Here is a 22,239-nt window from a genome sequence, read left to right on the forward strand (position 1 = left end):
TAGATTCATCTCGTGTAATATAATAACATATTTACTAAGTCAAATTATACGAGAGAGCTTTTTCGTGTAGCATGTGGCACCTAGATTCCAAGTGACGGTACACCACACCGTCGTTACATCACCGCATTGGTTAACTCCACCCATGTCAATTCTTAACATTACTTTTATTGATGAGGGTACCATTATACACATGTAAAGCTAAATACACGCACCATCGACATACCGTACAATATTTGCGAATAATTTATTCTCCCAGACACCATGTTCTATAATTATATTTATCAAAATAATGTACTACATACCCATTTATTTTGGGCTGGTTTTTTTTTCCTTCTGCCGAAAACGTATACGTTACCGCGTATACAAGACATAATTCGTCAATGTCATATTAACGTTTCGGTGTAAATATTTTATGTCCTTTTTACCTTTTCTCTGCCATTATATCGAGGTCTACAGATTGCCACACAACGTTTCATAGGTGATATTTAAATCATTATTGATAACAAAAACAAGCTCTCGTACTCTATTTTTCAAGTCATCCTAACGACTGGATGGAATGTTTTCTTGGAAGTTTATTGAAAGGGTTTTTTTTGTTGATGTTGCGGAGTTTCCTCTTCAAAATTGAATGAGTTTGAATTTATGTTATCGAAAATTATGGCCAGTTCATGCTCGCATATGTCGCATATGCATAGGCGAGATGAACTGGCCATTATGGCCAGTTCATGCTCGCATATGTCGCATATGCATAGGCGAGATGAACTGGCCATTATGGATTGAATGACAAAATAAATGACCAAACATTGTGCACAAGATAAATAAAGTGTCTTCTGAATAAGCCTCATTGGTTCGTATCAGGTACAGAAAACATATCTTTAGATTAGAGAGCTTACCTGCCATAAGCTTAACAGCTCTTCCTTTCCAAAAAGGATTTGATCGAGATTACCGCTCAATCAGCGGGTAGAACTACCTTTTTATGCCGGTGTTCATGCACCAACATTACCAAAGGTGAGGCCAGAGCCCATCTCAACCCTTACTGCACTTTCCCCGGGAGCAGTACCCCAGCGCATATCGCGCAATTGAACCGACAGCCACCACGTTTCAGCCAAGGATAGGCTCCTCAACCATCGCTGGGCCCGATACCGAGAGTTTCTCTGGTTCTCGGGGGGCTTCCAGCTCCCGTGGTACCGATACAAACCCTCGGGTAGGGTACGTGGTTGGTATGACCACTTCGGATGGAATCATGAACTCCCAGCTCCGATCGACTTGCATCAAATTCCGCGGGGTTGCAACGCCCCGAGGGAACTTCGTGGAATGGGCCGGGACTGCTCGGTTTAGAAGCAGAACCGACTTTTCCGTCAGTAATACTGACACCAGTAGTTCCCATTTTGCGGTTGGAGAGCATTTGGCGTTACCCAGGGTGCACGTGTATCAAAGATACGGACGCGCTCTCCGCTACACCCCACCAGGTACAATGGGGGATTGCAGTTTTGACAAATAATTTTTAACCGACTTAAACCATTATTGTGAGCAAAAAATTGTTGAATCAAAGCACCTAGCAGGGTAATAGAAAAAAATAAAGTAGTACTTTAATCGAAGTATGCGAACATTTCCATACCTTTTTTTTCATAATGCCATTGCAAAATTACCATTAAGGCTGCTAATGGTATTATTGGTATCAAAAAACTACTCTATTTGAAGTGTGAAAACCTCTATTACCCTGCTAGGTGCTTTGGTTGAATGCACCGATTTTTACAAATTAAGAGACCTATATTTTTGATCCTACACTGTTTTTAGAGCAAATACTCCAATGCTTCAAAAGAACAAAGGAAAAACAAAAGAATATTTAGACTGTTTCCCCACTTTTCAAATGACCACTGACACTGGCGTGTCCATACGAAGAAATATCTTAAGTTAATTCAAATCTCAACAATTTTAAATTTTGTTAATTCCTTCAAATTTTAGTATGGAAACGTCAGAGGTGATTTAAAAAGTGTGTAACTAATTTAAATATTCCTTTGTTTTTCCTTCTTTTTTTTGAAGCTATGGAGTCACCAATGCAGATGCTCTTAGATGTTCTATTGATCGACAAACACCAAACTCCAAACCAACGGCCCTCTCAATAGAAGTCAAACAATTTTTTTTGTTGACTGTACGCTTTAGAGATAATTTTTTATTAACTTCAAAACTTCTCCTTCTTTTTCAGCCTGTTTCTATCTATCCACTGATGGACGTATTCCTCCCCAATTCTCTTTCATTCCGAACGATCCTTTGCCACTTGTTGCCAATATTAGCCTGCAATTCTCAATCCCCAACTATTGGGAAAACCTTCTCCTAAATTTACCCAAATTTTTCCTGATTTTCCCACATTTTTTTTCAAATTTCAAATTAGAAAAAAATCGAAAAATTTAGGAAAATGTCTGAAAACCTGTGAAAATATTGGAAAACGATTTCCCAAAAATAGTCCCTGGTTCGAACCGTTTCCAGATTAAACGTTTTGAGTTTTTTTAGCCCCGTTCGAAGTACAAAGGGGCTTATAGGATTAAGATGTGTGTAATTGATGGAATTCGAAGCAGACGGTAAGGTGTTTACCTATGTTCATAGATGACGAATCCGCAATAAAAATTTTGTCTGTCCGTTTGTTTGACCGAATTTCATGATTTTTGTTTGTTTGAAAGGTACTAACGAATGTAAAGCAGCCGTACTACTTTCCATCTCCTAACAAAATGGCCGTCGAAAAAATATAAATCGGTGAAAATGATAATTACAAAGCCACTGATCAGTGGGACGTGAGTGGTTACGTGTGTGGGGTGTTACATTTGAAAGAAACGTCGTATTGGGCTTCGTAATTGTGCTATGCGCAATTTTAAGACGCACATATATCATAAGAATTTTACTTTACCAACGTTTACGGGCGCAGTAGGCTTACGGTAAGAGTAGGGCGAAGGACGAACTATAGGGTCACGTGCGTAATAGATGTACGGGTTCGTACGGGGCTCAGTCGCAGCAAACGCTCCGACTGTTCTGACGGCTCGTTTATTTAGAAATTTCAGTGATAACTGATGCCCGAGAAGTCACAATCTACCATTTTACAAACTATAATTGTAGCGATGAACTTTATCACTTTTATTGAAAGTAGTGCCTAGTGTTGGTTCAAAGTCTTTTACTTCATTTGTTTAAATAATATTTTGCTATAAGAAGCGGATTCTTGTCTGTTCAATAAGGTTAGCCTAACAATCTTTCTTCTAAAAGTTAGAATAAACCATTGCAATCGGGTAAGATATTAGTGTCAACGTAACGTTCTACATAAGTCTTATTAACGACATAGGTAGGTCCTCTCTAAGACGCATTACTGACTGTTATAATGCATTGCGAATCGTAATTCTCCGGGAATCGCAATTCTGGATTATCATAATTCCAAGAAGATAAGAAATATGCACAAACCCCACTGCTACCGTTTTCTTAACCATCTTTTTTCTCACAAAGTTCGATGGAAAATGTTTCTAGTAAACGTTCAAAGCGATTCAATTGCTGTATGTGATTCTATTTACAGCAAATCCGTGAATCCTTATTTTCCACAAATTCGTACATGGAACGTACGAAATGTTTTCATCTAAGGATCATAGCTTTTATAGCGAACTAAGCTCACATCAAGCTAGTGCTTTCAATGAATGTAATATCCAACTTAAATAGTTTGTTTACGTCCTAGAGAGATGTTTTCCCAACTATTTCTACTGTATCCATCAAACCCATCATAATAAAGAAATTCGTTAATAAATATATCCGGCAAACGTCCAAAACAAATAAAAATGGGAATGAAATAAACATACCAATAAAATGAGTGTTCAAAGGCGTTTTGTTGAATTTTAAACATTGTTACACAGTAAAACCGTTCAAAAACAACAACAACAACAATATCATATACAACAACCATCCTCCCATTCCATATCAAAGAGCATTTTGAGATATTGTATTATTATCCATCAGATGAAAATTATAATTTCATGGCAAACATACCCTCTGGAGATATGACTTTTGATAACGTAAAGCATAAAATTATGCAAACAATATACAAAGCAAATGTTTATGGCTACCATAAAAATCGGCACACAAAAACCTCAAACCGAATAAATAATATATAAAATTTATGACAATAACTCAACCTCTCGATGCTCTCGATCGAGAACCATAAGGGAAAATGAAGATGGAAGCAGTGCTTGCTTACGTTAAAAGTCTGTTCCACGAAAACGGATGGATATGTGGTATGGGAATGGATATGCGGTATTTATATGTGGTATGTGTGAGATGAGTTAGACTGCATTACAATAAAAAATTCAAAATGGCCTAAAAAGTACGTTGAACATTACACTTCTGATCACGTTTTTATTGATGTAGATGCACCCTTTATGTGAATTAACCTTCAATAAAGACAGACAATAAAATGATATTACCATTTTATAAGTGTGGTGTTAAATATTTATCGTGGAAATGCCAAAGATGTGCTTTGAATATTAACAATTGTTTCGTGAGTTATACGTAACATTTTCGCCGGATAATATATATCTATCGAACGGAAAGATGCGCATAGAGAATTATTTAGAGATCTTGTCTTATCGGTACGGATGGAGTCTTAAAATATAAGAAGTGCTAAAATTTTATGAAATGTGCATTACACACCCTGCACTGTTATGTTATATATCCATACCATGACTTGACTCCATCGTGTTAGAAACTAATACCGAATACATTTTTATATAGCCAGTGTGGGATTTCGTCACCGTATACCGACAGTGAAGTAACATGGGTCAATGGTTCTTCCTTTTTCCATGGATGCAGTCTGAATACAATTTTGTTGTTAAGTACTCTTGGGATTCTTTTCAACTTTTTTAACGAAATAAAGTTATTTGTACCATGCGAAAATTGTGTAAATAAATTATCAACGATGAATTGAATGTGTCTGAGAATTTGAATAAAAGATATAAAGTTTCTGTGCTTATCATATCGGGTTGGAAGTTTTTTTTTCCTTTTATTAATTTGCATGATTTATACGGAGCAATTCTAGTGATTAATCGTTTCAAATTGTCACCGGCGACATCAAATTTTTAAATTTATTATATCGAAAAATTGAATCGATTTTATGTCATGCCATTGGGAAACCTTAACACGAAACAGTATTTTTTCTACCAGCAATGGGCAAAAAAATATATCCATCGTTGGCTGTCCAGTTATTCCGATAATCGGGTGTCTAGTCCAGGTGCTTGTGTCAGAAAAAGTGGCTCCGCTCGCCTTGCAACTTTTGAATTTTTTCGATAACGCATGTTGTTTGTGGTGAAAAAGTATAGAACTAAATTTTTTTCCGGAAAATGGAAAATCTATTTCCCGGCAGGAAAAGCCATTTATATGAAAAAATTAAAGGTCAAATATCTCCTGAAGGAATGAGTCTTTTTCAACAATCTTTTTTTTTCTGAAGAGGGTGACCCAATGCCGACATTTTATGGAACAAACTTTTTATGGGTGAGTCCAGATGGCGTTGGTATCGGTACTTTCCCAAAAAGTGGTCCGGAAAATTACTCAACTTTGTGGACTGATAACTTGGCCAATTCTTAGTCCATTTTGATAAGTAAAAGTGATTTGGAAAGGTATAAGTGAACTCTTTCGAAATCTGCCCGGCGGAGCTTGAACCGATTTGTGGTTCCCAAGATATGAGCCAGGACTCCCACCTACCTCCAAATTAAAGTTTTCGTTAAATTTTTAACATTTTTCTTTGGCATTATTGTGACAATTTAAAAATGAAAACTCGAAATTTTTAAAGAGCAATTACATAGTCATCATATCCCATACAGGTAATTGATAAGTATCTCTTCCTAGTTCTAGAACTCAGAGATTTAACGAGTTTTACTAGACTTTTTTTGTTTTCTTCTCATCAAATGCAATTATTGAGATCATCACAGGTCAGTTCCTATGTGTTGGGCACTCTTCACATCAGAAATGGATATCTGCTTCTTCCTAGTTCTAGAACCTAGAGATTCAACGGACTTCCATCCGAGTTTTTGCTCTATTTCGTGAAAAATCGTCATATTGGAGATCATCACAGGTCAGTTCCTATGTGTTGGGCACTCTTCACATCAGAAATGGATATCTGCTTCTTCCTAGTTCTAGAACCTAGAGATTCAACGGACTTCCATCCGAGTTTTTGCTCTATTTCGTGAAAAATCGTCATATTGGAGATCATCACAGGTCAGTTCCTATGTGTTGGGCACTCTTCACATCAGAAATGGATATCTGCTTCTTCCTAGTTCTAGAACCTAGAGATTCAACGGACTTCCATCCGACTTTTTGCTATATTTCATGAAAAATCGTCGTAAATCAGATCGTCTCAGGTCAGTTCTTATGTGTCGGACACTCTTCACCCCATAAATTGATACCTACATATTCCAAGCAGATATCCATTTCTGATGTGAAGAGTGCCCAACACATAGGAACTGACCTGGGACGATCTCCAATATGACGATTTTTCACGAAATCGAGCAAAAACTCGGATGGAAGTCCGTTGAATCTCTAGGTTCTAGAACTCGGAAGATGTAGATATTAATTTTTGAGGTGAAGAGTGCCCAACACATAGGAACTGACCTCTGACGATCTCAATAATTGCATTTGATGAGAAGAAAACAAAAAAAGTCTAGTAAAACTCGTTAAATCTCTGAGTTCTAGAACTAGGAAGAGATACTTATCAATTACCTGTATGGGATATGATGACTATGTAATTGCTCTTTAAAAATTTCGAGTTTTCATTTTTAAATTGTCACAATAATGCCAAAGAAAAATGTTAAAAATTTAACGAAAACTTTAATTTGGAGGTAGGTGGGAGTCCTGGCTCATATCTTGGGAACCACAAATCGGTTCAAGCTCCGCCGGGCAGATTTCGAAAGAGTTCACTTATACCTTTCCAAATCACTTTTACTTATCAAAATGGACTAAGAATTGGCCAAGTTATCAGTCCACAAAGTTGAGTAATTTTCCGGACCACTTTTTGGGAAAGTACCGATACCAACGCCATCTGGACTCACACATAAAAAGTTTGTTCCATAAAATGTCGGCATTGGGTCACCCTCTTCAGAAAAAAAAAAGATTGTTGAAAAAGACTCATTCCTTCAGGAGATATTTGACTTTTAATTTTTTCATATAAATGGCTTTTCCTGCCGGGAAATAGATTTTCCATTTTCCGGAAAAAAATTTAGTTCTATACTTTTTCACCACAAACAACATGCGATATCAAAAAAATTCAAAAGTTGCAAGGCGAGCGGAATGACACATGCAACCGTACTAGTCATGCTTTCATGTTTTACTTTTAAAAAAAAGAGAGAAATTTTTCCATCGCTTTTCATACTGTATACGAGACAGTAATCGACTTCACACAGCCACCAGCCGTTCCTTAATTTATCAATTTAATGGATTTGATTTAATTATTTATCAGACTCAGATAAGAAAATAATTTCTCCGAAGCGATTTGACGATAAACGATTGATTAATTCCATCGACATTGTATGCATGCTCCCTTCTCTCGTGATAATATTCAATAAAAGTCAAACTATGCATAAATTATCGACATTCTTTTAATCGCAAAACATGCAAGCGAAATTTATAAATCGCTGTTGTTCACCCAACCAACATGGTTTATGGTAAATGATTCCAATCAATTGGTTTCCTGTTAACCTTTTCCAGAAATGCATTCGTCTGAGAGAAATGTTTACACCCCAGAAAGCCACGATGTGCTGACAGAGGTGAGGGATGAGTGGTTCGCAGCACCAAATGAGATTTGTTTTTGATGACGCTGCCCTTTTTCTCGGCATAGGCTCCCCACAATAAAAACACAATATTGTTGCAGCTTTGGTCCAAGTACTTGATTACAGCATCGGTCAGGTCTTCCCATCCCTTACCGGCATGAGAATTTGCATTGTTTGCTCTTACAGTTAGACATGCATTTAGCAAAAGTACCTAGATATGATGTGCGGTTAGCGAATTGTTGGTGCGGGTAGATGAGATAGAGAGACTTACCCCTTGTTTGGCCCAACCAGTTAAATCGCCGTGAGTGGGAGCTTCAAATCCGGGAATGTCGGTTTTCAGTTCTTTGTACATATTTTTCAAACTGGGTGGAGGAGGAACTCCTTTCTGTAAGACACATTAATACAAGTGCTTGTTTCTACATAATCATAGTTTAGTCTCTCACCTGAACGCTGAAGCATAAGCCATGTGCCTGTTTCGGCCCGTGATAAGGGTCCTGTCCCAAAATCCTGTAATTGTAACATTAAGACACACGTCTGTTAGTCCACAGAATATACACTCAGTTCAGTTTATCCGACTTACACAACTTTAACATCGTTCACTTTGCACATTTGAGTCCATGTGTAAACTTGGTGAGCCGGAGGATAGATCGTTTGATTTTTACGTTCCACTTCCAAAAACGAGCACAACTTTCCAAAGTAATCTTTTGAGAATTCCGACTTCAATGCATTGAACCATGTTGTGCCGACATTCGATAGAGTCGGATCCAACGATCCAAGTTTTTCAGCGCTAACGTTTACGTCCGATTGAAGTTCATCGGTTTTCTGTCGTTTAGGGTCAACACTTTCGTCTTCTGCATTATTCCGTTTGGCCGTAGATTTTTTGAAAAAGTTAGTGATACTTCGTTGAGCCATGTGTCTTACTGCTAATAGCACCCTTGCTTCCTGTGTAGGACAATATCGAGTATTTGTATCACAACGTACTTTTCAGCTATTCATTTTTTATTTGCTTGCGGAGTCTTACCGTCCTATCACCAAATAGACACTAACTACGTGAAACCACAGAGAGTGTAGTAAACAGAACAATTCTACCCAAATTTTCAGAGGGACTATAACTACAGACACATTACAAAGTCCGGAAGTAAATGTGAAATTAAACAAACTCGAAAACTGCTTGTTTACAAACGATTCGTTTACAACTCAACTGACTGTTCAGTTCGTTCTGTAAGTCAGCTGATATTTTGGCGCGCTCTCCTGTCATATGTAACATCACATAAATATATACCACTATACTTACACTTCCCAATATATTCATCAGAGGATGCATGAGAAATGAACGATAAAAAACAATAAAAAAATTTATCGATGTCGCTCAGTATGTTTTTTTGCCAGAAATTTTTGTACACTCTACTCAATTCAAAGCCAACATCAATGGCTGAAATTACAATTTTACGTAATTTTACACATCTGGTAACGATTATTGACAAAAAAGTGAAATGTCAACCTTAGAAGACGACACTAAATTACCATCTGAGTGTTAGAACAATGGATTGACCGTAGAATTATTCAGTAACATAAGTTCAATAAATTAGAATCGAAGGTTTTTTATCGCTACAAGATTGGCAGCGGGCTGCATGCACATATACGAAACTCGGGACGGACGACTCCTCTTATGTATGGTTTCCACTCAACAAAAAGTACTCCGCGTGAGAGCGAGCTGTCAAGTGGGTATCAAGCCTTATGAACTAATAATCCGGGCGGGTCAAGATAGGCTAAACTAAATAGCCTCAATACAACCTACCCCGAGGAGTTTGTGTGTATTAAGGCTATTTAGGCAAAACAGTCAATCAATAAAAAGCGATCAAAACTTGACAAACCGTTTGCAGAATGCAATTCTCCTTTCTCTGGCACCTTATTCATTTCAATCTCCGAAGCATGGGAGCACATTTAAGTCTAGGTTGCCAGACAGGGAATGGGTAAGACAAAATATTGAAGCAATTGCGCTGAAATGCCTAACGCCCTATATGGCTACTAGATTACTCAGGTCGCTTGTCAAACGTCCACTCCTGCCTGGTTAACTTTACTCTACCGTGATTTCAGTGCATTTCCAATAGATTAAGGTTTTTTTTTCTATTGTCCGTTGACAAGTATATCGCCACCAGTTTCTGGTGGGTTTTGGTTTTTGTTTTTTATACGTTGGACGACCTTGGTGCAAGCATATTAACAGTTTTACTATGCGATCTATCTATTACTTCATTTGATCGAATATTTTCAGAGTTTTTTTTTCAGAAATCTTTTACTTCATTTGTTTTGAACATGTCTTTTGCTATATAAGATCTCATCGGTCAGAGCTTGTCGTTAATTATTGCTGTCGGGGTCAATAACAGATGATAGCCGTCTGTAACAGGCTAAAGATACTTGACGGGACATTTAAATGTTTTATTTGGTATCGTTAATATGCTTAGTTCTTGGGCTAATCCTGTTCTGTTCCTATACAGCTGCACTGGTAAAGTCAAAGTAAACCAATGGTAAGTTAAAAAAAAAAATTGTTAACATTTTTACAGTTTTTTAAAAAAATTTAATTTTTTCAACATTTTTACAGTTTTTTTTAACTTGATTTCTAACAACGAGACTGCCCTCTACCAATACTAACAAAAACATTTTTTAGGCAACGACTTTCGGGTTAAGTATTTTTCAAGCTCACCATGGTAGGGATACTTTAACCAACTTTAAACTACAATCATACAAAATTTGATGACGTTGTTGGCCGGAATATAATAACCTTGAGGCTTGTCATCTTATCAAAACATTTATTCGGTTAAACAATCTGATAGAAAAAATTAGTATAGGAAACCGGTCGTATGTGAATGACCTTCAAAAACTTGAAATTTACACTAATAAACTGACGAAAGTTAATCCAAATCTTTTCAAAGAACTAACAAGTATTAAAACACTTGGTTTAGACAATAACAATCTCAGGACTTTTCCTGCAGACATCTTCAGAAATAATACGAACTTGGAAGCTCTCAGCCTTTCAGGAAATCAATTGAAAGAACTCCATGTCGACCTTTTCGAACATCTCACTATTTTGTAACAATAGAAATTTGATAGAACTACACCTTAACGAAAATCAGTTCAGAAAACTACAGGGCGACCTCTTCGAAAAGCTCACCAATCTGGTAATCCTTCTTGTGCAATCGAATAAGCTGGAGGCGTTACCTCCAGGCATCTTCCTAAACAATCCGAAATTGCGACATCTCAACCTTTCCGAGAATCAGTTCGAAGAATTTCCCCATAACCTTTTCGAAAATCTGATCAATCTGGAGTAACTTGACGTTCGTTCAAATAAGCTCGAGGTGTTACCTGCAGACTTATTTCGAAATATTGGGGAGTTGCGACTTCTCGATCTTGCCATTAATCAGTTGGGAGAACAGCCCGGTAATATTTTCGAAAACTTGATCAATCTGGAAACCCTTAATGTACATATACAAACAGGTTGCAGGTGCTACCTGCGAACGTCTTTCAAAATACCGGAAAGTTGCGAGAACTGAACCTTTATAGAAATCAGTTGAAAGAACTTCATGTCGACCTTTTCATACAGCTTTTCGATCTCGTAAGAATTTCTTTATACACAAATCAGCTCGAGACCATACATCCACGTCTCTTCCGTAACAATAGAGCCTTGACAGAATTATACCTACGCGAGAACCAGTTTGGAGAACTGCATGGCGACATTTTCGGAAATCTCAATAATCTGGAAATTTTGCATTTACATTCAAATAAGCTCAAGGTGCTGCCGGCAGACACCTTCCGAAATAATGAAAAATTGCGGGATCTCAGCCTATTTTATAATCAGTTAAAAGAAGTTTTCAAAAATCTGATCAATTTGGAGACTCTTTATTTGCATATAAACAAGATCGAGTTGCTACCCGCTGACATCTTCCGAAATAATGGAAAGTTGCGAGAAATCAATCTTTCTCGAAATCAGTTCAAAGAACTTCATGGTGATCTCTTCAAAGAACTGCACAATCTAAAACAAATTGATTTAGGTCAAAATGAACTCAAGACCTTACCTCCAGATCTATTCCACAACAATAGTAATGTGTTAGTATTAGAACTTCCCGATAATCTGTTGGTAGAACTACATGACGACGTTCTCGCGACGCTCGTCAATCTGGAAACCCTGCTTGTACATTCGAATAAGCTAGAGGTGCTACCTGCAGACACTTTCCGAAAAAAAAAATTGCAACGTCTTAGCCTTACTAACAATCAGCTGAAAGTACTTGACGCTGATCATTTCGAACAGCTCATAAATCTGGAGGAAATTTATTTTAAAAAAACAATCAATTCGAGATCATACTTCCAGGCCTGTTTCGTAACAATATAAAATTGACCACAATAGATCTTTCCTACAATCATCTAAAAGAAATCCGTTTCGATGGGTTGCCAAATCTCGAATACCTCTGGTTACACAGTAACAATCTGAAAACCTTACCCTCAGACGCATTTAACTTGTCACAGACGGCAATCATATTACCAATTTTATTATTCAAACTATTACATCATTTGATAGAAGATTTTCAGAAATTGATTTCAGAAATCTTTTACCACATTTGTTTTGAACATGTCTTTTGCTATATAAGACCTCATCGGTCAAAGCTTGTCGTTAATTATTGCTGTCGTTGTCGATAACAGATGACAGCCGTCTGTAACAGGTTAATAGCATTAGAAAAACGCGAATTCTTTCCCTCGAAGGAACTCAGTTGGAAGAGCTTCACACTGATCTGTTCGAAAAGCTTAACGATGTGGAAATGCTGAGTTTAGACAACAATAAGCTCGATTTTTTTCCTGCAGACATCTTTCGAAAAAATCGGAAATTGCAATCACTTAGCCTTTCCGATAATCAGTTAAAAGAACTTCATGCCGATCTCTTCAAAGAACTGCACAATCTCGACTTAATTACTGTAGCCGACAATCAACTCGAGACCATACCTACGGGACAGTTTCGTAATAATGGAAAATTGACTGTTATTGTTCTGCTACATAACAAAATTAAGAAAATTGAACCCTTCACATGACACATCCTACGTTAAGCATTCTCAATTTCAGTCGCAATATCTGCACAAGCGACTCGTGTGGCTATGGTGATTCGTGGGATGCAAAGACTATAAGAAACCTTTTAAAATGTATCCGAAAAAGTGGTTAAGTTAAATAAATTAAGAAGAATGAAATACAATTCATACACATTTCTCTTTTATTAATAATTAAGTTAAACCTCGTACCTATGTCGCATTATACTTGTTTGAAAGCTTTTGTAATAAGACTTCGAAATCCAAAAGATTTAGTTGGTACGAAAAGGCCTTCCCGAGTTACAGTTTCCAGATGCTCCTCGTTATAGAAATCGGAATCGTTATAGAAAAATGTTAAAGAGCTAACTAAGTACAAAAATGTGGCATCTTTCTCTTAAAAAGTTTCGATCAAACGAAGCGACTCAAACATTATACGTCGGTGATATGCTTCCCATTTTCGATATCATGTCCGGAGCGATAGCGGAGGACTTGACGCAGTCTAACTTCCAAAAAAAGAACGAAGAAATTTTTTTGAGACGCGGCAACTATATATAGGCGAGAATTTAAGTTTCTTTCCTTTGGCCTGTATCACCACAAATCCTATTCTATCTTATTCGCGCTTCAAATACGAGCAAAACGAGCTATCACTCGACTATGTAACTTTAAAATTGCCGGAGATACATCGTTTTGAAGTTGGTCATTTTGATAGAAAATGCGCCAAATTAACGTTTTCCAAACAATCAAAATCTTTCAACTTACTCTGTATGTTTCTATCTATCTGTCTATCTGTCTATCTATCGACGGTCGATCTCGGAAACTAGTCAGCCAATCTCCATGAAATTTTGCAGGAACCTCAGGGTGGGCATAAAAATGAAAATGTGATACGCCACTACCCCAGGAAAAACCAGAATTTTGTTTTATTGGCCTCGAAGTGGTTTCTGAGTGTGGTTTTCGAGGGTCGGGAACGCGTTTTCGGCTGTAGCTTAGCTGTATTGAAACCTACAGAGGCGTGCGACCCATCAAACGAAAGGTATTCGTAACACGATTCGAACAAAAAAATAATTTAAAATCGGGGCAGATTCGTTTGAGCTAGAGTGATTAGAGTGACCAAATTTTGAGCTACTCGAGCGTAGGATGAAAGGACTAATATTTTTTTGGGTTATGAGAGATAGAGAATTACTTTCTTCGGCAAAGTCTCAGAGTTTTACGAGTAGAAAAGAAGGGCATTTGTGAAAAATGTCGAAAGTTGGAAATAGGTGGGTCAATTGGGGTTTTAGAGATATTTCTTGAATGGTGGCAGATAGAGAATTACTTTCTTCGTCAAATTTTCGATTTTCGTCAAATTTTCCATTTTCGTCAAATTTTCGATTTTCGTCAAATTTTCAAATTTCGTCAAATTTTCAAATTTCGTCAAATTTTCGAATTTCGTCAAATTTCGAATTTTGTCAAATTTTCGAATTTCGTCAAATTTTCGATTTTCGTCAAATTTTCGAATTTCGTCAAATTTCGAATTTTGTCAAATTTTCGAATTTCGTCAAATTTTCGAATTTCGTCAAATTTTTGATTTTCGTCAAATTTTCGATTTTCGTCAAATTTTCAAATTTCGTCAAATTTTCAAATTTCGTCAAATTTTCGATTTTCGTCAAATTTTCGAATTTCGTCAAATTTCGAATTTTGTCAAATTTTCGAATTTCGTCAAATTTTCGAATTTCGTCAAATTTTCGAATTTCGTCAAATTTTCGATTTTCGTCAAATTTTCGATTTTCGTCAAATTTTCGATTTTCGTCAAATTTCGAATTTCGTCAAATTTTCGAATTTCGTCAAATTTTCGAATTTCGTCAAATTTTCGATTTTCGTCAAATTTTCGAATTTCGTCAAATTTCGAATTTTGTCAAATTTTCGAATTTCGTCAAATTTTCGAATTTCGTCAAATTTTCGAATTTCGTCAAATTTTTGATTTTCGTCAAATTTTCGATTTTCGTCAAATTTTCAAATTTCGTCAAATTTTCAAATTTCGTCAAATTTTCGATTTTCGTCAAATTCAAATTTCGTCAAATTTCGAATTTTGTCAAATTTTCGAATTTCGTCAAATTTTCGAATTTCGTCAAATTTTCGATTTTCGTCAAATTTCGAATTTCGTCAAATTTTCGAATTTCGTCAAATTTTCGAATTTCGTCAAATTTCGAATTTTGTCAAATTTTCGAATTTCGTCAAATTTTCGAATTTCGTCAAATTTTCGAATTTCGTCAAATTTTCAAATTTCGTCAAATTTTCGAATTTCGTCAAATTTCGAATTTTGTCAAATTTTCGAATTTCGTCAAATTTTCGATTTTCGTCAAATTTTCGATTTTCGTCAAATTTTCAAATTTCGTCAAATTTTCAAATTTCGTCAAATTTTCGATTTTCGTCAAATTTTCGAATTTCGTCAAATTTCGAATTTTGTCAAATTTTCGAATTTCGTCAAATTTTCGAATTTCGTCAAATTTTCGATTTTCGTCAAATTTTCGATTTTCGTCAAATTTCGAATTTCGTCAAATTTTCGAATTTCGTCAAATTTTCGAATTTCGTCAAATTTTCGATTTTCGTCAAATTTCGAATTTCGTCAAATTTTCGATTTTCGTCAAATTTTCGATTTTCGTCAAATTTTCAAATTTCGTCAAATTTTCAAATTTCGTCAAATTTTCAAATTTCGTCAAATTTTCGATTTTCGTCAAATTTTCAAATTTCGTCAAATTTTCAAATTTCGTCAAATTTTCGATTTTCGTCAAATTTTCGATTTTCGTCAAATTTCCGAATTTCTGTTATAAACTGTTATAAAAAGCAGTGTTCTAAAACTTCTAAAACGACTGATATCCCAACAAAAATCTCTTCGAGAAAAGTGTGACGCAGACTTTGAAGTACAATTTCTAAAATGAATGATATCGCTAGAGATGACGCTTTCAGCTTCGTTACGCAAAAATTAAATTTTACACCCAATTTTAGTTCAAACAAGCTGGCTTAGTTTTTCTCATCATCTGCCAAATAATTTTTACCAAAAAAAATTTGACTGGAAACAACCAAAATTTTACCAAAAAAATCTGCGTCGCAAAGTGGCAAATGTTCAGGAACAGACCAGCAAGAAAATTTATCTGCCACATGCGACGCAGATTTTTTTGGTAAAATTTTGGTTGTTTCCAGTCAAATTTTTTTTGGTAAAAATTATTTGGCAGATGATGAGAAAAACTAAGCCAGCTTGTTTGAACTAAAATTGGGTGTAAAATTTAATTTTTGCGTAACGAAGCTGAAAGCGTCAACTCTAGCGATATCATTCATTTTAGAAATTGTACTTCAAAGACTGCGTCACACTTTTCTCGAAGAGATTTTTGTTGGGATCTTCTTTATATATGACGATGAAGTGTACCTTCGATTTCCTTAAAGTTGCATAACTGTGTGCCTGTACTTTGTGATGAAACCTGTTAAAGGATATTTGCGTTCAAGCCTGAATTACTTTCGTAAACATCCTTTATTGGTGTTTAAAGTTTCTGAAATAGATTTCTTCAGGTCGTGTGCGTCATTAATTACTTGAAAATATCTTGAAAATCAAATATTTTTCCAACATTTCAGCATTCCTTTTGATTTTTGCAATAAATCAAAGTTGTTTTAAGTGAGCTAAATGCCACATAAATCTTCTTTTTAAATTCTATATTATACCGTTAGCATGTAGAACATTTTAAAGTAAACTATTTCCCTGACTAAATTTCATTTAATCTCGAATGCATTTTTATCTAAATTTATCCACTTTCACGTTTACCCAACCTTTTACTTAATGCTGTAACTTGATAACATTTTCTCATGTTTTATGATGCATCTTTTACCCCACACAAAATCATCAATTGCACATTTACCTACAACCTTATATATGTGCATTTTATGCCCTTGCACATCGTATGTATATATACACACTCATATGGATACAACATGTGAACATTAACCTTCTACTATTGCATTCTACCACTTTCGAAATAACCATAAAACCATACAGATGATGGGTGGCGTGTGGTATGTGTTAGATGTGAATGGAGAAAATGTTACAGAAGAAAAAATGTTATCAGAAAATTTGCTGCATAATAGAGAACTTTAGAAAACATTTTTCATGTCAACATATTTCATTCACCTCAAGCAACTTTTGCCAAGTTAAGTGAATTCTCATGAGGGTAATTGACTAAAAAAAGCCGTCTGCAAACATTTTTGAGTGCCTTTTTATGCATCAATATGAGATATACACATAATATGTAAAAATTCCTATATTTGCATGGTGCTTGTACATTCAAGTGCATTTTTATGATCTCTCCAATTTTTTGTGTGTATAATCATGTTTATTTTATGTAACAATTTAGTATACAAGGATGTAATGGTCAGGTCAATGAAGCTTGATTATATATTAGTTGTTGCATTCATTGAAATTGTACATGTTGTATGAAATGGTGTAGACATTGTGACCATTCATTACAATCACGAACGCTTAAAACTTTTATTAATGAGACCTAATCAACCAAGTCCAATTATCTAAATCTACTAAGTCCACAAACTAGACAAATATCATTGAATTTACAGTCCGAATGTGAAAAGGTATAATGTCGTTTCCCAAAAGCACAATTACCGATACGTAAACACAATACATTCGTACGTACACATGTCTATTATAATGTGAATTTATGTTCGACAAGGATGTAAAAGCAAACAACTGAACGGTCCGACCAGTTTTGTGTGAATGATAACAATGAATGGATATCGTTAACAGACGGAAATTTAAAATTGTTGTACAAACGGAATCTACTTTTTTGTAGACAACTTAACAATTGTTGGAAAAGTTATTGATAAATAACCCGTTCATAATTGGTGCTGGAGCTGCGGGATCTTACTTGTTTTGTTGATTTAATTTTTTAAACTTCAATTGAAACAATCAAATGGTAAAATAAGCTGATTCTCATCTCTGGTCAAAACTAAATTGTAAAATCCCTATAACACTTGCTGAAGAGACATTACCAAAGCTTGTGAGCCTTTTTGTATCACAAAATTGTTTCTGGTTCACTACTTCTCCATGCCAAAGTTGATTTTCACATAGGAAAATGAAGTAAAAATTAACCAAAACCAGCCCACACGTAATGGATCATTTTCGCATAAGGCGAATTACAATGTAATGGTCAACTTTCGTATGAGCCAAGTAGTAAACCATTTTTATCCGATTTTACTTTTCAATTTTGATCTAATCAGAACTTCAGGTAATAAGGGACCAGAATACTGCACGAGAGAGAATTATCGAGGATTCATGTCTATCCAGCATTTCTATGTCCTCTGTGGACCTGTCTCCACAAGATTTGTGAATCGTAACTCTCGATTTGATAGTTCTGAAGAATTTTTTACTGTCTAACGGTCACAACCAGTACCTCCCTTTGAGAAAATGTTTCTTCTCCTTTCTCGAATCGAACTTTCACGATTTTCATGAATTTTTCTCAAAGGCAGCCTGTGGTCACAACTCTCAATTATTTCTTCTGAAATCTCAATATACCAGATTTAAGCTACCCAGAAATCGTAGTCTCGCGCAGTATTCATACAGCTTTATTAATAAGTATCTTCTGTGAAGAGTGAATTGAAAGACTGTGTTTTTTTGTATTGTGATGAGTAAAGGTTTTCTGAGCTGAGTATTATCGTAATTAAGTCTATGTTCAATTCTCTCGTTCTTATTTTTCATTTTATTTCAATATGATTTCAATGGAAATACCGTCTTATAAAGAATATCATGTATGTTATCATACACCGTGCAGCATTTCAAATTTATTTCGTCCCAAAGCACTCATCTATTCACAAACATTGATGTCCTTAAACATACTGTAAAATAATGAATTTCCAATTCAAATAAAAGACTTTTTATCGAAAAGAAAAGTTTTAATACTCTAAAGGGCATACAAAAGAACAATTTTCCGGAATCCTTAGGCATCCCACTAAAACCGAAAAAACCTCATACGATACTATTGTATCCTAAATATATATCAGCATCAGAGAGTGGTTATAATACCGGAATTGTGTTTTATATACTTGTATACATATACAAATAGTATGGTTGGTGGTGTGGTGGTTTCACCAACGATTTCCGCAAATATGTTCTGTATACAAATATTTTACCTGAAGTAAAATTATGTCCATGTGAATGGATTTTTCTCGTATCAAAGGAAATTATCGAGATTTCGTGTTCGTTTTTACTTTTCTGAAAGAATATGTTTTATACCTCGGTACAAAGCCCATAAGGGTACTTTTGTGAAATTTTTATGTTTTTGCGGAAGCATTAGGCGATGTATGCCTTAATTATCTTACATATACGCATACAATATAGGAAATTGTACCAATGGCTACGCAACAATATGAATGATTCGGTTCACCGTTAATCTGTACACCACTGATGATGGATAACTTCAATTAATAATTCCTTAATGACAATGTCCATTCAATTAATATGGACGTTACATGAATTTCTTTTTTAGTTGTAGATTAATTTAATTCGAAAAACTAAAACGAAACTAGACTCGAGGACAATGAAAATCTACCCAGATAAATTTGACTGCTGTTAAATTCAGAAACTATTTTTGGAACAGCATTTTCTCCAATTTTCCCAAATTTTCTTAGATTTTCTTTAATTTTCCCAAAAAAAATTCTAGGAAAATTTGGAAAAATGTAGAAAAATGTACCTCTAAGAAAAGTTTCCATTTGGATGTATTTCTAAAGCCGATTTAAAAACACAAAATTATGACGTTAGATAAGAAGGAAGAAGAAACTTGATAAAGTATGACGTCACAACAGAACAAAATAAACCAGTCAGTAGCGCTTGGTTTGACTACGGACCTGAATTTTCTAGTAACCTTATATTTTGCGATTAAAATTAGTTCAATTTCTGTCAATGTTCATATGAGTTCATTTTCATACAGTGTATTAGGTCCCCTATTTGACGTTTTAAAAAGGAACCGCTACTGCCTGCTTTATTTTACTATGCCGTGATTACGTCGTAGCGCGTTAACTTTTGGGGTTTTTGAAATTGATTTTCCAAAAGTATAGCTTTTGTGTGAAATTTGTTGATTCGAGGAGAAGCCATTGTCAATAAACTGGCCTGGACTGGTAATATGAGGTGACTTGGAGAATCTCAAGTGTACCTTTAGTAATTTTATTGAATTTTATATATTGTCGCCTTTCAATACAGGAGCGCCTTTAGGTAGTTAGTTCGGCTAGAAACTAGAAAATTAGAGTTTTCGCGCGAATTTTGTTGATCCGAGGCGGAGTCGAGTGCCGAGGTCACTAAGCAGACGGAAACGAGACGTTTCACTTTTATCCCGAGTTATGTGATAGATTTTACATGCTGAAAGTAGTGCTTGAAACATGAAAAGTGTGATTTTCAACGCTAACATATAAAATTAATTTAACATACTGAGTAGAGCTTGACTTCTAAGTGATCGTAACGTTCGAATAATGCTAGAAGGTATTTTGTAATCATATAGATTCCATTCAAATTTGCCGCACGAAAAAACGCTTTTTTTCTTAATTTGATCTGCAAACATAAAACTGTGTCGGCAAATTACTGTTGTTACAGATTTACCATCGAACTATTTTTGTTATAGTTGTCGTTATTCAAACAACGATAACAGCATCACGAATACACCATCGAATGTATATAGCAAAATTGGTTTTATCAAGGGATTTATATGCTGCATTGCACTGTTTTGCATTATCTATCTGTCTATGCTGAACAACAGGTACTCATTCAACGGAAGCAGCACGAACTCTAACAAAAAACGAACTAACACAAAAAAAACACAGCATTACATTCGCTCCACACGCACCACATTCATTGTAAATTTGAACAAAAAAAATAGTTTCAGTACTTGAATCTCTGGACAAAGAGCAAATTAAGTCATGAAAACTTCATTAAATTGTTCATAATCAACATTACCTGAAATTGTATGCACAACAGGGAGCTAAAACATTCCGTTCCAATTATCAATTCAATACAGTTGCAAGATTACCTATTAATAAATTACAGAATTAGGTTGTAGAATTTAGGTGATATGTCCTGTATAAATGATGACTGTTATGCTTTGCTGTTTAGCCAATGTGTACATGCATTGCAAATTGTGAAGTGGGACCATGTACATATGTACAACACATTTATTGCCGAACATTATAAATTAATGCTTAGTTTCCTCTTACCAAAAAAAGTACTCCGTGTGAGAGACAAAATTGAATTTTTTCAATTTTTCTTTGTTTATTTGACAGCTTGCTCTCTCACGGCGCTCTAACGGCTCTCTCACGGAGTACTTTTTTTAAGTGGAATGGGCACTTAAGGTTGTTTATGGGAATAACACAGGGAAATAAACGAAAACAAAAATAAATTGTCCGTTTGAGTTTGATTTATCGGTTAACCACCAGCATAATAAATTAATGAGATCATTTCAAACATTCAGCACCTCAATTCCGGGATATTGTGCACAATAATGGAAAGTTTAGCGAACATTTTGCACTGTAGATAAAATTTTAGTTGGAAATTTTGAATCGCTATAACATGGGTTTTTGTTAACCTCTTACTGTATGACATCTGTTATCGACAACAATGACAAAGTAAGTGCTCTGAATAATATTGCCGTTTGTCGCATTAACTGGAAATGGGCGAAATCCTGATTTTTTAAAACAAAATGACAAAGGAAAAGTTTTTTATTCACTGTTCCATCCGGAAAATTGTCATATAACATGTTCGCTTACCCCTCACGAAAATCGTCCAGAAGAGATGTTCGAATTTATATAATGAGTAAGCCTTGTTTTCACTGATTTCAATTGTTTTTTTTTTAGTACACAGAGATGAATGACTGTGTGCAATCGGAGAGTCAAAAGGTCAAATAAAAACTTTCATGGAAGCGTTGATCTTTTGTATTTTCGAATCATTTTGTGAAATAAAATTTCTATTATTTGGATGATTTAATGGCGGAGAGTTTGATTGATTCAACATGGGGGCTCAACCGGGATGTTTTGTTTTAATTGGATTGGAACAGCGAATAACACACATTGGATGCTATGGAGTAATTCTTTAATTCGTTAAATGTAGAGTACGCGAGGCAAAGTGATAGTTTCCGAAGGAAGTTGCTTGAAATACAAGAGTGAAATTGCGAACTCACATCTCTTTCGGAGCTTGTTGCTTAAATACAAACTTATGACTTCGATTCGTATCACTAAACTGATCCCTCATGTAATGAATTACTTCCGTCGCATCCAATATAATCTACTATTATCTCATAATTCATCTATGTATTTTAACTCTGTGGATTTTGTCAATCTATTGAAAATTCCTAAGTCGAATTAAGTAATAGACCCGACAA

At 35.3% G+C, this 22,239-nt stretch overlaps 2 protein-coding genes across 3 annotated transcripts; one reads left to right on the forward strand and one right to left on the reverse strand.

Moving 5' to 3' along the window:
- Positions 1 to 7,586: 7,586 nt before the first annotated feature.
- LOC119077318 (uracil-DNA glycosylase-like) lies at positions 7,587 to 9,170 on the reverse strand. 2 transcript variants are annotated; one of them, XM_037184498.1, is made up of 5 exons: positions 9,076 to 9,170; positions 8,362 to 8,723; positions 8,225 to 8,288; positions 8,053 to 8,166; positions 7,587 to 7,992 (listed from the first exon to the last, which is right to left on the reverse strand). In XM_037184498.1, exons 1-5 carry the CDS (start codon positions 9,103 to 9,105, stop codon positions 7,672 to 7,674), a joined length of 891 nt encoding a protein of 296 aa, XP_037040393.1. In that variant the 5' UTR covers positions 9,106 to 9,170; the 3' UTR covers positions 7,587 to 7,671. The 2 variants fall into 2 exon arrangements, with proteins under 2 accessions (XP_037040393.1, XP_037040401.1); XM_037184506.1 differs by lacking the exon at positions 9,076 to 9,170 and adding an exon at positions 8,803 to 9,007.
- A 2,098-nt stretch (positions 9,171 to 11,268) lies between these two features.
- Positions 11,269 to 12,284, forward strand: LOC119079982 (leucine-rich repeat-containing protein 15-like; the record flags this gene model as incomplete). The annotated part of the gene is made up of 1 exon (XM_037188142.1): positions 11,269 to 12,284. A coding segment is annotated over one exon (897 nt), but the record flags the coding sequence as incomplete, so codon positions are not given.
- Between the last annotated feature and the right edge of the window lie 9,955 nt (positions 12,285 to 22,239).

This window comes from Bradysia coprophila, chromosome III, assembly GCF_014529535.1.
Source record: "Bradysia coprophila strain Holo2 chromosome III, BU_Bcop_v1, whole genome shotgun sequence".
NCBI classification, from domain to species: Eukaryota; Metazoa; Arthropoda; class Insecta; order Diptera; family Sciaridae; genus Bradysia; species Bradysia coprophila.